Source organism: Gopherus evgoodei, chromosome 18 (genome assembly GCF_007399415.2).
Source record: "Gopherus evgoodei ecotype Sinaloan lineage chromosome 18, rGopEvg1_v1.p, whole genome shotgun sequence".
NCBI lineage: Eukaryota > Metazoa > Chordata > Testudines > Testudinidae > Gopherus > Gopherus evgoodei.
In genome coordinates this window covers 16,584,989-16,600,356 of record NC_044339.1, presented here as the reverse complement: position 1 = coordinate 16,600,356, position 15,368 = coordinate 16,584,989, and the positions used below count along the sequence as shown (strand labels likewise).

The 15,368-nt window shown below is 39.0% G+C and overlaps 1 protein-coding gene across 3 annotated transcripts in view; it reads left to right on the top strand.

Moving 5' to 3' along the window:
• Positions 1–13,053, top strand: part of GNB1 (G protein subunit beta 1) — an 88,430-nt gene extending 75,377 nt beyond the window's left edge. For 2 of the 3 annotated variants that reach the window (XM_030537506.1, XM_030537505.1), the window contains exons 9-11: positions 2–218; positions 10,761–10,872; positions 11,327–13,053. In XM_030537506.1, coding sequence (XP_030393366.1) covers positions 2–218; positions 10,761–10,867 — 324 coding nt within the window. In that variant the 3' untranslated portion in view covers positions 10,868–10,872; positions 11,327–13,053. Of the gene's footprint in view, position 1; positions 219–10,760; positions 10,877–11,326 lie in introns of all 3 variants that reach the window. The other variant, XM_030537507.1, reaches the window with a different exon arrangement.
• Positions 13,054–15,368: the final 2,315 nt, after the last annotated feature.

The following is a 15,368-nucleotide window of genomic DNA, read 5'->3' as shown; positions in this document are numbered from 1 at the left end:
GTTCTTCCCAAATGGCAATGCATTTGCCACAGGCTCAGATGATGCCACATGCAGGCTCTTTGATCTTCGTGCTGACCAGGAGCTTATGGTCTATTCACATGACAACATTATCTGCGGCATCACCTCTGTAGCATTCTCCAAAAGTGGACGTCTCCTCTTAGCTGGTTATGATGACTTTAACTGCAATGTCTGGGACACGCTGAAAGCTGATAGAGCAGGTAAATAGTTTGTGCATTAGGTTTTAAATACTATCAACTGCATCTAAAGGGGTGACCTATTGACAGTCCTTAATCAAACATTAGTACAGTGTTGTTAGCCTGCTGTTATTAACTCAGTGATGTGGTCTGCTGTGAGATCACCCTAGGTGAAGGTATTTTACCTGTGTTGTCAACATGCTGTAGATTTGTAAATGTTAGTGAAGAATATGGGGTTTCTGAGAACAGAGAGCTACCCTCTGCAAACGGAACTTTATAATGACATCTGGGGAAATTTAAATTTTTACCTTCAAAGAGCTTATTTTACACTTGGACTGTTTAAAAGTATTTGACACTTTATGAAACACCTACTATTAATCACTTCATGTATGGAGGGTCTACAACCGTGTAATATTTATATGAAGATAATTGTCGTTAGTATTTCACTGAAACAATTCAGGTCGATAGTTGGTGGCTATGCTGCACTGCAGTGCTTGAAGCTGTTTAGTATTCCTCTGAGAATTTGCACTGATTTTTAGGTAGTGTAACTGTCAAGCAGAGATTTGTAGCCACTGATTTATGAGCTCAAAATTCTTCACATAGCAAACAGTTCTGGATAGTACTTATTAAAAACTCACCCTTTATTATCTCATCTTCCACATTTTCTAAAGCTGCCTTATTTGTGTATTTAATATGAAGTGTGACTTTGCATGTTTTGGAAGAAGAAACGTCAAAGGGGGGAAGGGTCTTATGCTATTGTCACCATATCTCAGTTTGCGCACAGACTGGCTAACCTAGTAAGGAGGGCTTTAAACTAGGTTCGACGGGGACAGGTGAGCAAAGTCCACAGGTAAGTGGGGAACAAGACCTAGGAGATGGGTTGGAAACAGGAGGGAGCACGGGCTATAATGGCAGAGAGGAAGGAGGGTCAGGGCAAAGCTGGGAGGCAAGATCAAACCAGTATCTTAGATGCCTATATACAAATGCAAGAAGTATGGGTAATAAGCAGGAAGAACTGGAAGTGCTAATAAATAAATACAACTATGATATTATTGGCATTACTGAAACTTGGTGGGATAATACACACGACTGGAATGTTGGTGTGGATGGGTATAGTTTGCTCAGGAAGGATAGACGGGAAAAAGGGAGGAGGTGTTTCCTTATATATTAAAAATGTACACACTTGGACTGAGGTGGAGATGGACATAGGAGATGGAAGTGTGGAGAGTCTCTGGGTTAGGCTAAAAGGAGTAAAAAACACAGGTGATGTGCTGGGAGTCTACTACAGGCCACCTAATCAGGTGGAAGAGGTGGATGAGGCTTTTTTCAAACAACTAACAAAATCATCCAAAGCCAAGATTTGGTGGTGATGGGGGACTTCAACTATCCAGATATATGTTGGGAAAATAACACCGCGGGGCACAGACTATCCGATAAGTTCCTGGACTGCATTGCAGACAACTTTTTATTTCAGAAAGTTGAAAAAGCTACTAGGGGGGAAGCTGTTCTAGACTTGATTTTAACAAATAAGGAGGAACTTGTTGAGAATTTGAAAGTAGAAGGAAGCTTGGGTGAAAGTGATCATGAAATCATAGAATTTGCAATTCTAAGGAAGGGTAGAAGGGAGTACAGCAGAATAGAGACAATGGATTTCAGGAAGGCGGATTTTGGTAAGCTCAGAGAGCTGATAAGTAAGGTCCCATGGGAATTAAGACTGAGGGGAAAAACAACTGAGGAAAGTTGGCAGTTTTTCAAAGGGACGCTATTAAGGGCCCAAAAGCAAGTTATTCCGATGGTTAGGAAAGATAGAAAATGTGGCAAAAGACCTCCTTGGCTTAACCACGAGATCTTGCGTGACCTACAAAATAAAAAGGCGTCATATAAAAAATGGAAACTAGGTCAGATTACAAAGGATGAATATAGGCAAATAACACAGGAATGCAGAGGCAAGATTAGAAAAGCAAAGGCACAAAATGAACTCAAACTAGCTATGGGAATAAAGGGAAACAAGAAGACTTTTTATCAATACATTAGAAGCAAGAGGAAGACCAAGGACAGGGTAGGCCCACTGCTCAATGAGGAGGGGGAAACAGTAACAGGAGACTTGGAAATGGCAGAGATGCTTAATGACTTCTTTGTTTCAGTCTTCACTGAGAAGTCTGAAGGAATGTCTAGTATAGTGAATGCTTACGGGAAGAGGGTAGGTTTAGAAGAGAAAATAAAAAAAGAGCAAGTAAAAAATCACTTAGAAAAGTTAGATGCCTGCAAGTCACCAGGGCCTGATGAAATGCATCCTAGAATACTCAAGGAGTTAATAGAAGAGGTATCTGAGCCTCTAGCTATTATCTTTGGGAAATCATGGGAGACGGGGGAGATTCCAGAAGACTGGAAGGGGGCAAATATAGTGCCCATCTATAAAAAGGGAAATAAAAACAACCCAGGAAACTACAGACCAGTTAGTTTAACTTCTGTGCCAGGGAAGATAATGGAGCAGGTAATCAAAGAAATCTTCTGCAAACACTTGGAAGGTGGTAAGGTGATAGGGAATAGCCAGCATGGATTTGTAAAGAACAAATCGTGTCAAACTAATCTGATTGCATTCTTTGATAGGATAACGAGCCTTGTGGATAAGGGAGAAGCGGTGGATGTGATATACCTAGACTTTAGTAAGGCATTTGATACGGTCTCGCATGATATTCTTATAGATAAACTAGGAAAGTACAATTTAGATGGGGCTACTATAAGGTGGGTGCATAACTGGCTGGATAACCGTACTCAGAGAGTAGTTGTTAATGGCTCCCAATCCTGCTGGAAAGGTATAACAAGTGGGGTTCCGCAGGGGTCTGTTTTGGGACCGGTTCTGTTAAATATCTTCATCAACGATTTAGATGTTGGCATAGAAAGTACACTTATTAAGTTCGCGGAAGATACCAAACTGGGAGGGATTGCAACTGCTTTGGAGGACAGGGTCAAAATTCAAAATGATCTGGACAAATTGGAGAAATGGTCTGAGGTAAACAGGATGAAGTTCAATAAAGATAAATGCAAAGTGCTCCACCTAGGAAGGAACAATCAGTTTCACACATACAGAATGGGAAGAGACTGTCTAGGAAGGAGTATGGCAGAAAGAGATCTAGGGGTCATAGTAGACCACAAGCTAAATATGAGTCAACAGTGTGATACTGTTGCAAAAAAAGCAAACGTGATTCTGGGATGCATTAACAGGTGTGTTGTAAACAAGACACGAGAAGTCATTCTTCCGCTTCACTCTGCGCTGGTTAGGCCTCAACTGGAGTATTGTGTCCAGTTCTGGGCACCGCATTTCAGGAAAGATGTGGAGAAATTGGAGAGGGTCCAGAGAAGAGCAACAAGAATGATTAAAGGTCTTGAGGACATGACCTATGAAGGAAGGCTGAAGGAATTGGGTGTGTTTAGTTTGGAGAAGAGAAGACTGAGAGGGGACACGATAGCAGTTTTCAGGTATCTAAAAGGGTGTCATCAGGAGGAGGGAGAAAACTTGTTCACCTTAGCCTCCAATGATAGAACAAGAAGCAATGGGCTTAAACTGCAGCAAGGGAGATTTAGGCTGGACATAGGAAAAAGTTCCTAACTGTCAGGGTAGTTAAACACTGGAATAGATTGCCTAGGGAAGTTGTGGAATCTCCATCTCTGGAGATATTTAAGAGTAGGTTAGATAAATGTCTATTAGGGATGGTCTAGACAGTATTTGGTCCTGCCATGAGGGCAGGGGACTGGACTCGATGACCTCTCGAGGTCCCTTCCAGTCCTAGAGTCTATGAGTATGGGTGTCAGTATCTACCTCACTAACATGATACATTATCTCTAAGACATAGCTGGATAATGCAAAAAGAACAAGAGTACTTGTGGCTTCTTAGAGACTAACAAATTTATTTGAGCATAAGCTTTCATGGGCTACAGCCCACTTCTTCGGATGCATAGATGGAACACACAGAAGATATTTATACATGAAAAGGTGGAAGTAGCCATGCCAACTGTCAGAGACCAGTCAACAGAGATGAGCTATCATCAGCAGGAGAAAAAAAACTCTTTGAAGTGATAATTGAGATGACCCATAAAAGGGGTGAGGAGAACTTAACATGGGGAAATAGATTCAATTAGTGTAATGACCCAACCATTCCCAGTCTCTGTTTAAACCTAAGTTAATTGTAGCTCATTTACATATTAATTCAAGTTCAGCAGTCTCTCTTTGGGGTCTGTTTTTTTGAAGTTTTTTTTGTTGCAAAATTGCCACCTTCAAGTCTGTCACTGAGTGGTTAGAGAGGTTGAAGTGTTCTCCCACTGGTTTTTGAATGTTATGATTCCTGATATCAGATTTGTGTCCATTTATTCTTTTGCATAGAGATTGTCCGGTTTGGCCAGTGTATATTGCAGAGGCATAAAATTAGATTGTGGCAGTAGTTATAAAATTTATAACAAGAGAAAAGGGAAAAGAGGTTATGTAACTTTATTTGGGAGTATAATTAATGGGAGGAGATGGGTATTGAATTTACCAGCCCAGCTAGTATAGATACAATCAGTTCCTAAAATATAAACTAATGATATTAGAACAGGGAAAGTACAAATTATCATAAATGACCACAAAGTTTCTGCTTATGATTATAGAATGTAAAGAAGAGGAACTAGATAGATTAATGGAGACAGTATTTTATAATTCTTGGAACCAGCACAAGGCTAAAAAACTAGGTTCTGTTTAGCGTCTAGAGGAAAGTAATAAACAAAAATTGGTACAAACCTGATCACTGCTGAGGGGGAAGCTGTGCTCAGAATAGAGAAGACACAAGCAACAGAGACTTTCTATGTGACGTTAGTCCCTTCATTGTAGTCTAAAAGCAGTGCTCCCGTGGCTGGCTTGCTTCCCCTGCCCTTTTCCAACAAATCTGGTACCTTCTGTCAGTGCAGTGCAGAAATTGGTGCAGTAGTAGCTCAGAGTTCATTTGATGTGTAGAGCAGGTTACTTCACTTTTCAGTGCTGCTTATGATTTTAATTGTACCAGGAACATATTTTTCAAATAAGTGTAACATGGTTATGCTATCCAAATGCACCTTATTCAAGGTTTTCCCAGAGTGGTTATTCAGAGCTGAAATCTGTAATCTTGATACTTGAGGCCAGAAATAGACATGCAAATGAAAACAAATTGGTAGTCTGAAATTGCATATATTGATAGCCAGAGAATTTTCCTTTCATAAATGTTATCTTCCTTACTACTGGCTTTCAGTCTAGTGCTATAGAAATAAAATAACTTGCTGTTCCACCAGAGAATCCATTGAGCAGCTGAATATAAGGTGTTGCTTGTTGCTTTTGGATTATCTGCAGGATTTCAGTTTGTAAATTTTGTAACTCCCTGGTAATGTTGGGATCAACACTACAGTAATTCTTTGATAAACTATTAGGTGAGTGATCCAAGCAGATTTAGGGAACTCTTGCTGACATATTATTACACTTTATAGTTTTTCTGTTGGGGACAACTGTATTTGGTCCCTGGTGACAATTCTTTACTTTTGAAGCTGATTAGGAGGAAGTGATGAGCTTGCTGGCCTGTTGAAATGACTAATACTAGTTCCATTTCCTGCTTTGATTTTATACTATACTAATGCAGTGTGATTTGTCTTCAGTGCCTGTTTACTAATGCACTAGGTTGTACTTTTGGTTGACCTTTAAGTAGGAAAAACTAATATTCAGTCCCTACAGAATAAATTACCTTGCCTCATTACAAATCTGTTTCATTAGGGTAGTGTTTATCTAGGGAATCCTGGATTCTGCAGTTTCCTGGTTTATTGGGGTTGTTTTTTGGATGATAAGAGGCAGTGACTTTTGCATGTCCCTCCTGCAGGGAAAGCGGAAGGGAGGGAGTGAAAATAGATGCAACACTACAACTGATCTGTCTCCCACTCTCCCAGAAATCCTACTGGATCCCTGCATAAACCTCTCCGCAGAGGGATGTTGAATGGGAAAGGGGATCGCCAGTATGGTTAAAGTCCCAGGGAGCAGCAATACTTAATAAGGGGGAAGGGAGGACAGTGTGCAGATGTGTGAAGTCCCTTGTGTTAATCAGTTGTTAGAATCCTAACATGCATTGACTCATCAGTCACAAATTAACTGCTCAAGCACTCTGCTTCCTCAGGTACTTTGCTTGGGGTTCTGCTACATTAAATCTCACCACTATAATCTCAGTTTTACACACTTCTAGTGTTTTGAGTCTGTTAGTTCCCTGACTTCTGGTACTGGTGTTACCTCTTATATCCAGAGTTTATGCACAATATTGGATCTCTTTCCTTTCAATTTTCCCAGTTGCAAGACATCTTACTTGTGGACGCTCTAATAATCATGATGGTAGCCATACTACTTCTATAATAGAATAGTTCTGAGCCATTTCATCAGCTGTGACAGCAGGCTTCCTATATGGCACTATGAATTTTGAAAGATGCTATTAACCACTTGTACATTGATCATGTGTCTGCTGCTCCAGAAGTGCAGAATTCATTGCATTAAAAAGCCCACTGATTCAAATGGGAGACTCTCTGGTACTTCTAAGTTTTAATGCGGAGATCAGCAATACTACCCAACATATTTTTACATATTATGTACAGTAAGTTAAGAAAATTCTGATTGATCAAGTCAATTTTTGGAAACTTAATTTAGTGCTAGTACATGTTTTAGAATTTCTTTCAAACATGTCACAACCGCGAACTAGATGGGAAAACATTCCTAACAGCATGAAAGAGTGGAGTAATGTTAACAATGTACTGATGCAAAGAGAGGCTAATTAAATCCTTTCATCATTAAAACTTCTCCAGGTCAGGATTTTGATCATGTAATGGGCTGAGCAAGACTTGAATATAGGTGCTTTTTACCTTCTTTCCTTTAAAAAGTCATACCAGCTCCCTTAATTTTATTTTCTTTTTTTAAGTGTAAGTGTCTCTTTCAATCTCTCTCAATTCAATGTAATAAGAAGTAAGAAAGAAGAAGTGATGGAATGGATAAGACAGGGTCTGTCTGGGCAAAAATCACATTGGGAAAGAAAGCTACTGCCGCTTCCCCTGGGATAGTGCTTGAGGTGGCTATAGATGACCGGGATTTGATTTGGATATGGATAGTGACTTCTTCAATGTTTTTAATGAAGTAAATACTAATTGGAATTGTGTGATCATGAGAGACCTCAACTTCCCAGATATAGACTGAGGACAAGTGCTAGTAATAATAATAATAGGGCTCAGATTTTCCTGGATGCGATAGCTGATGGATTCCTTCAACAAGTGGTTGCTGAACCAGCAAAAGGGGATGCCATTTTAGAATTGGTTTTGGTAAGTAGTGACGACCTCAAAGAAGAAATGGTTGTAGGGGACAACCTTGGTTCGAGCGATGATGAGCTAATTCAGTTCAAATTAAATGGAAGGATAAACAAAAATAGATCTGTGACTAGGGGGTTGATTTCAAAAGGGCTAACTTTAAAAAATTAAGGAAATTAGTTAGGGAAGTGGATTGGACTGAAGAACTTGTAGATCTAAAGGCGGAGGAAGCCTGGAATTACTTCAGATCAAAGTTGCAGAAACTATCAGAAGCCTGCATCCCAAGAAAGGGGAAAAAATTCATAGGCAGGAGTTGTAGACCAAGCTGGATGAGCAAGCATCTCAGAGAAGTGATTAAGAAAAAGCAGAAAGCTACAAGGAATGGAAGATGGGAGGGATCAGCAAGGAAAGGTACCTTATTGAGGTCAGAACATGTAGGGATAAAGTGAGAGAGGCCAAAAGCCATGTAGAGTTGGACCTTGCAAAGAGAATTAAAACCAATAGTGAAAGGTTCTGTAGCCGAATAAATAAGAAAACAAAAAAAGAAGTGGGACAGCTAAACGCTGAGGATGGAGTGGAGGTTAAGGATAATCTAGGCATGGCCCAATATCTAAACAAATACTTTGCCTCAGTCTCTAATGAGGCTAATGAGGAACTTAGGGATAAAGGCAGGATGACAAACGGGAATGAGGATATGGACGTAGATATTACCACATCCGAGATAGAAACCAAACTCGAACAGCTTAATGGGATTAAATCTTCATCCAAGAATATTAAAGGAACTGGCACATGAAATTGCAAGCCCATTAGCAAGAATTCTTAATGAATCTGTAAACTCAGGGGTTTTACCGTATGACTGGAGAATTGCTAACATAGTTCCTATTTTTAAGAAAGGAAAAAATGTGATCCGGGTAACTACAGGCCTGTTAGTTTGACATCTGTAATATACAAGGTCTTAGAAAAATTTTTGAAGGAGAATGTAATTAAGGACATTGAAGTCAATGGTAATTGGGACAAAATACAACATGATTTTACAAAAGGTAGATCGTGCCAAACCAACCTGATCTCCTTCTTTGAGAAGGTAACAGATTTTTTAGACAAAGGAAATGCAGTGGATCTAATTTATCTCGATTTCAGTAAGGCATTTGATACGGTTCCACATAGGGAATTATTGCTTAAATTGGAGAAGATGGGGATCAATATGAAAATTGAAAGGTGGAAAAAGGAACTGGTTAAAGGGGAGACTACAACGGGTCATACTGAAAGGTGAACTGTCAGGCTGGAAGGAGGTTACTAGTGGAGTTCCTCAGGGATCGGTTTTGGGACGAATCTTATTTAATCTTTTTATTACTGATCTTGGCACAAAAAGTGCAGATGACACAAAGTAGGACCGGAATATCATACAGGAAGATCTAGATGACCTTGTAAACTGGAGTAATAGTAACAGGATGAAATTTAATAGTGAAAAGTGCAAGGTCATTCATTTAGAAATTAATAACAAGAATTTTTGTTATAAGCTGGGGACTCATCAGTTGGAAGTAACAGGAGGAGAAGGACCTCGGAGTATTGGTTGATCACAGGATGACTATGAGCTGCCAATGTGATATGGCGGTGATAAAAGCTAATGCGGTCTTGAGATGCATCAGGTGAGGTATTTCCAGTAGAGATAAGGAGGTGTGAGTACCTTTTATACAAGTCACTGGTGAGACATCGTCTGGAATACTGTGTGCAGTTCTGGTCTCCCATGTTTAAGAAGGATGAACTCAAACTGGAACAGGTACAGAGAAGGGCTACTAGGATGATCCGAGGAATGGAAAACCTGTCTTATGAAAGGAGACTCAAAGAGCGTGGCTTATTTAGCCTAACCAAAAGAAGGCTGAGGGGACATACAGCTGCTCGCTATAAATATATCGGAGGGATAAATACTAGGGAGGGAGAGGAATTATTTAAGCTCAGTACCAGTGTGGACACAAGAACAAATAGATTATAAACTGGCCATCAGGAAGTTTTTAGACTTGAAATTAGACGAAGATTACTAACCATCAGAGTGAAGTTCTGGAACAGCCTTCCAAGGGGAGCAGTGGGCGCAAAAGACATGTCTGGCTTCAAAACGAAGCTTGATAAGTTTATGGAGAGGCTGGTATGATAGCCTAATTTTGGCAATTAATTGATCTTTGACTATTAGTGGTAAATATGCCCAGTGGCCTGTGATGGGATGTTAGATGGGGTGGGATTTGAGTTACTACAGAGAATTCTTTCTTGGGTGTCTGGCTGGTGAGTCTTGCCCACATGCTCAGGGTTTGCTTGATCCCCATATTTGGGGGCAGGAAGGAATTTTCCTCCAGGGCAGATTGGCAGAGGCCCTGGGGGGTTTTCGCCTTTCTCTGCAGCGTGGGGCATGGGTCACTTGCTGGAGGACTCTCTTCACCTTGAAGTCTTTAAACCATGATTTGAGGACTTCAGTAGCTCAGACATACGTTAGAGGTTTATTACAGGAATGGATGGGTGAGGTTCTGTGGCCTGCATTGTTCAGGTGGTCAGATTAGATGATCATAATGGTCTCTTCTGACCTTAGTCTGAGTCTAATTTCTCAAAATGGTACGTTGGTTGAATGGAAGCATCTTCCATAGTGGCAAATCTAATGAAGGTAGGTGGCCAGTCTTTGTTTGCCTTTTCGTAATGTGTGCTTGTAAGCCTGAGAGGTGGTCTAGGGTTCAAGCAAGATAAATGTATTTAAGATGACCCAGCCTAACTCAGCGTTTTTTATAGTCTAGGGTTTTTTACAAGATTAATTGGCCTATAGTACTGTAGAAAGGGAAGTAATGGAATTTAGCAGCAATGCACTAATAAATATAGAATTCAAAACTGCTTGGGGTGTGCTGTCAGAAGTATTTTGATAAGCTGGTGATGACTTTGTAATTGACTTATGATTATTGAAGATTATTCCTATCAAGTGAAAATCTTGTGGCTAACTCACTTCATGTTGTCATATTCTGCATCTGGGAGTCCCTCACTGACTACTTCAGTCATTTCCAAGGGAATAGTGCCAAAAGCTGGGGATAAAGAAAACTATCAAAATCAGACTTGTGTAAATATTAAACCAAGTTAATGTTCCAGTCTTCTGATCACTAGAGTATCCAGTACAAACACACAAGCCCTTATCATTGCATTGCTTGTAATGAAGTATGTATTCATCAAGACTCCGTAATATGCATGTGTATTTTGTTTAATTTCTAGGTGTCCTTGCTGGCCACGATAACCGTGTCAGTTGCTTAGGTGTGACTGACGATGGTATGGCAGTAGCAACAGGGTCATGGGATAGCTTCCTCAAGATCTGGAACTGAAGTCTGTAGGTATTTGGGGTGGGGGGGAACATGACCTTATAATCTCATTATTTTTTGTAATTTCAAATGTACATTGCAACTGCTTGTATGCTACAAGCTTCCAGTTCAGTTTAGAAAAGTAAAACACTAGAAATAAGATTAACTTCTTACAGTTTAATTCAGCCTTGTAAAATTCTTCTGCCTATGGGAAGTAATTTTTTTTATAGGTATCATTGACTTTTTTCATTATCATCATGGTAAGGGGTGGGTGAATGGCTTTCACATCTGGGCTGATAAATATTATTAAAACTTTTGAAAATAGTGAAATAAAAATAATGGATGTAAATGTTAGTGTGGGATGATATAGTAGAGGGCGTGGGAGTTTAAACGGCTATACTAGACACAGAAGTTAGTTCAACCAGTTTAGAACTTAATGTTAGTGTCAAAACTTAAGTTTTAACAAAACTTTTTGTGTGTCAGATAAGCGACGGACTCCACCGTGACTGGAAGACATTTCCAGCGGTTGAAAACTAAAATGATAGCATATCCAATCCAACCATACTAACTTGGACCCCCATTCTCCTCAAAACTTCGAAGGGCAAGATCTTTTACCGTCTCCTATTGCTGAAATGAAGAGCACAATTACTTTTCAAAGAAGAATTTCTGTAGTTGTAAGCAAATGAAATTGTGCATTCCTTTAGGGACCACTTTTTGTCTTGAGAATTTAAAAAAGAAACACTATCATAAAAGCATGACCAGAAAGTAAACTTGAGCATAATTGTGAAACAAACTTAACTTCACTGTAGTTTTCAAATTAAAGTTGAGAACTTTGTTTTATCTCTCACCGTTTCAGATTTTCAAGTCACATTTGTAGAAGGATTTAATTTTTTTTCACATTTCCTTTTTGAATACATTTCTTTACGGTCAATAACTGAGTAAAACAAAGGAGTCCTAGCCCAGTGCGTCTGGGGTTGTTAATGCTGTAAATTTAGTCCCTACTTTTTTTTTATTTCTGTCTAGTATCACAAATAATTGTTGCACAGAACATGGCATCTATTGAATAATGTTAAGAAGTAAGGTAACCAAGCACATGCTGTACATGGTATTGAATGCTTGTTTAAAAAATGTTTCACCTTTTATGGGTAACAAATGCAAATGCTCAGTTCCTACCCACCCACCGACCTCCAAACCCACTGATTAAAAATTTTTTTTTCTTTGTCCCCACTTGGAAGGGCAGTTTATATACCCTAACACTACCCCATAGTCTCAACAACCAGGAATCTCTGTTTTTCAAAAGAGACCTGTCCTGCGCTTGGGTATTAAGTCAATTAATTCTGTGTATGAAATGATGTACAAATCAATGTTTTGAAAATAATGATCTTAAACTTTCTAAGTTAAACAAAAAATTTTTTGATTGTTTGCCATATTGGGTGGGTTTACTCTTAGAATCGCATGCTGTAGAAATGCTAAAAAGTGCATATTGAACTAAGTCCTTTGATGTTTTTTTCTTTAAAGAAATAACCTGTTTAAAACCTGTAACCATTGCCGCTGTATTCATTTATTGTTGCTACTCTGTGCATAAATCTATGAAGACTTCAAGTACAAAGCTATGCACGTTTTGGAGTAGCGTGAGAAGTCACCTTTTTCTTTTTCTTTTTGTTTTTTTGTTTTTAAAGAAACAGCCTGTTCAAACGATCGCTGTCAAAGATTCTGGGGGTGGGGGAACCCAGACCATCTTATTTATAAATTAATTCTTCACAGCCAGCTCCTCTTGTAAAATGAGTTCTTTGCATCTGATTAGAATCATTTTTGTAATGAACAGGTTTTCCTGGCTTTCTTTTCAAATAAAATGTTAAAAGCAGCAGCGTTTGGACAGCAAATTGTTCTCTTAAATTCTCCTATCTTCACTGTATCCAGAAATGCGCCTCCCTAGCAGCAGTAGTGGCTTTCTCCATTCTGTTTTTCTGCAACATTCTGTACAAAAATGTGCTGTAATTGTGCGTTAGGCCTGGATTTGGCATAAAAAAGATGAATTCCCTCTCTTTCATGAAACTACTCTGTAGAGCTTTCTCCGCACCCTGTATCCCTCTTCTTCACCTTTTTGTATTTAATTTTAAAGTCAGTGTACTTCAAGAAAGCTGGATGCAAGATAGATACTATATTAAAATGTACTGTTATTTAAGATGTAATAAAGCAGTTTGACATGAGTTTGGTCTGGCTGATTTGCTTTGCTTAAAGACTAAAACTCCCTAACCTAACAGATCGTGAGTGGTGAATTCAAACAAGCCCATCAGAAAAATTGGAGTCTGTGCTGTGGCCGCTTCTGATGGATCTTTTGGATTAAGTTCAGCATTTTCAAGTGGTTTGATTTAACCACCCTATTGCACACAGGCAAACCAGGTATAAGCTGGTACGCAAGATGCTTGGGAAAATTGCATGTCTGATTAAGTAGCATACACACTAATGGATTCTTCTGGAGTGTTGTAGAATGACAAATGTGCAGAGCTGACAAACTGTTTCACAATCTTTAAGCCGTGTGGATGCTAACAGAAACACTAGTCTTTGTACAGTTACCATTAGTGTCTAGCCACCACGTGGAATGTGAAATGTGCTAACATAGGGTTTACTAAGGACATATTAAGTATCTGGAGCTCAGCAGCTGCAGACATATTTTTCTGCATTGTTAAATATTTAAGACAGACATTTATCCATTTGATTGTGAGAACCAGTCAAGAGCTTAATCAAAAAATGCTGGGAGCTGTCTATGCACAGATTCCCAAGTGAAGGTCACAATGGCACATGAATCATTTGGTAGTCATGGCCAAAGCATTCTTGTGTGGAAGATGCTGCATATATCTAAATATACAACTGCTGAGGTTGGAAACAGTCGAGTTTAACTTTTTTTTTTAAATTGCTTAGTGTGTACCTTTCCTCAACTTCAGTAGAGTGCTCTATGAACTTACCCCAGCTGAGGATCTGGCCTACTAGATTTGTTTTAGTTACACTGTTGAATTTCTGTGTTTGGCATTAAGATGGGTGGATAGGTACATAGGTATCAATATAAGGCTCATCAGGAAAATTATAAAATCCTGGCTGTATTTCTATATATAAAATACATTTTGTATCTACCAAAGCTGTGGGAAACTTTTCCCTTCACATTTTGTTTTTTAAAAAAAAGAAAAAAAATCTATATCCTGATGGATATTGGGGTTATTTAAAAAAAATCTTGTTTTTTTTAAACAGTTTTGAATGATCAGTGCACAAAATGAAAGTCATAGTTATTTTTTTAAACAGAAAAAGAGTGTTTCTTCTCTTTTCTGACTCAGAAACAGCTGACTGGATTTTCATCAAATCTTTCATCTGCTCCCATTCAGCCAAAACATTGCTTGGGCTGAGACCAAACAGTATATGTTTCAGCCCAAAATAAGTTTTGGGGTTTTTTTTGTTTGCTTTTTTTCCCCCTAAAAAGCTGCATATGTGCAAAAGATGATGGTTCTATAACTATTGTTTAAATTGTAGCCTTAGTGTGAGCTTCTATGCCTGTGAACGTTACATAAGAAAGTAAGAATGGCCATAATGGATCAAACCAATGGTCCATCTAGCCCAGTAGCCTGTCTCCGACAGTGTCAAGTGCCAGATACTTCAAAGGGAATTAACAGAATAGGGCAATTACTCTGTGATCGGCCCTGGTCATCCAGTTTCAGCTTCTGGCAATCAGAGGCTTAGCCACATCTGAGAGCATGGTGGACCTTTCATCCATGAACTTCAGTCTTTTTTGAACCTAGTTATACTTTGGCTTTCACAGCATCCCCTAACAGCAAGTCCGTAGGTTGACTGTAAGTTGTATGAAGAAGCACTTCCTTATGTTTAAAACAAACAAACTTTAAAATGAGCTTATGGCCAGAAATGCTTTAAATTTAATTCCAAATATCTCTGTAATTCCAAGTAATTCTGCAGCTACTTTCCATTTCCTTGATAACATTTTCTTATTGCAGCAGATGTTTCAGTTGTGAGTTTGTCTATAATGAAACCAATTCAATCATTCTTCCTCACCATGTGCCCAAATGTACCTTACCATGCTCCTACCCATATGTTCACTTTTTGCTTCTAGCAGCTGCTGGGAACCCCTTTGCAGGCCAAGGGATATCTGCCAAGACTAACTGACTTCCAGGAGGTTAGTGAACACAGTACCTTTATCGGAAATCTCAACATATTTTTAGATCCCTCTAAGACGTAATAAATATAACAAACAATCTTCCTTTCCAAACTTTTACTTGAAAAAAAGAGGTATGCGTAAATGTTTCATGTTTCATAGCATGGCCATTTCCTCCTATTCAGCAAATATATTTGTTCTGAATACTATAACTTGGGGGAGGGGAGGAGAATAATGTGCCACTTGAAACTAATACTTAGCTCTTCTATAGCTTGTCCTCATCTCTGTAGTGAGCCAAGCCCCTCACATTTGAACATCCTCAAAGTTGGACTAAGTTTGGATCTGGTTTCAAACAGAGTTTGCATCTGT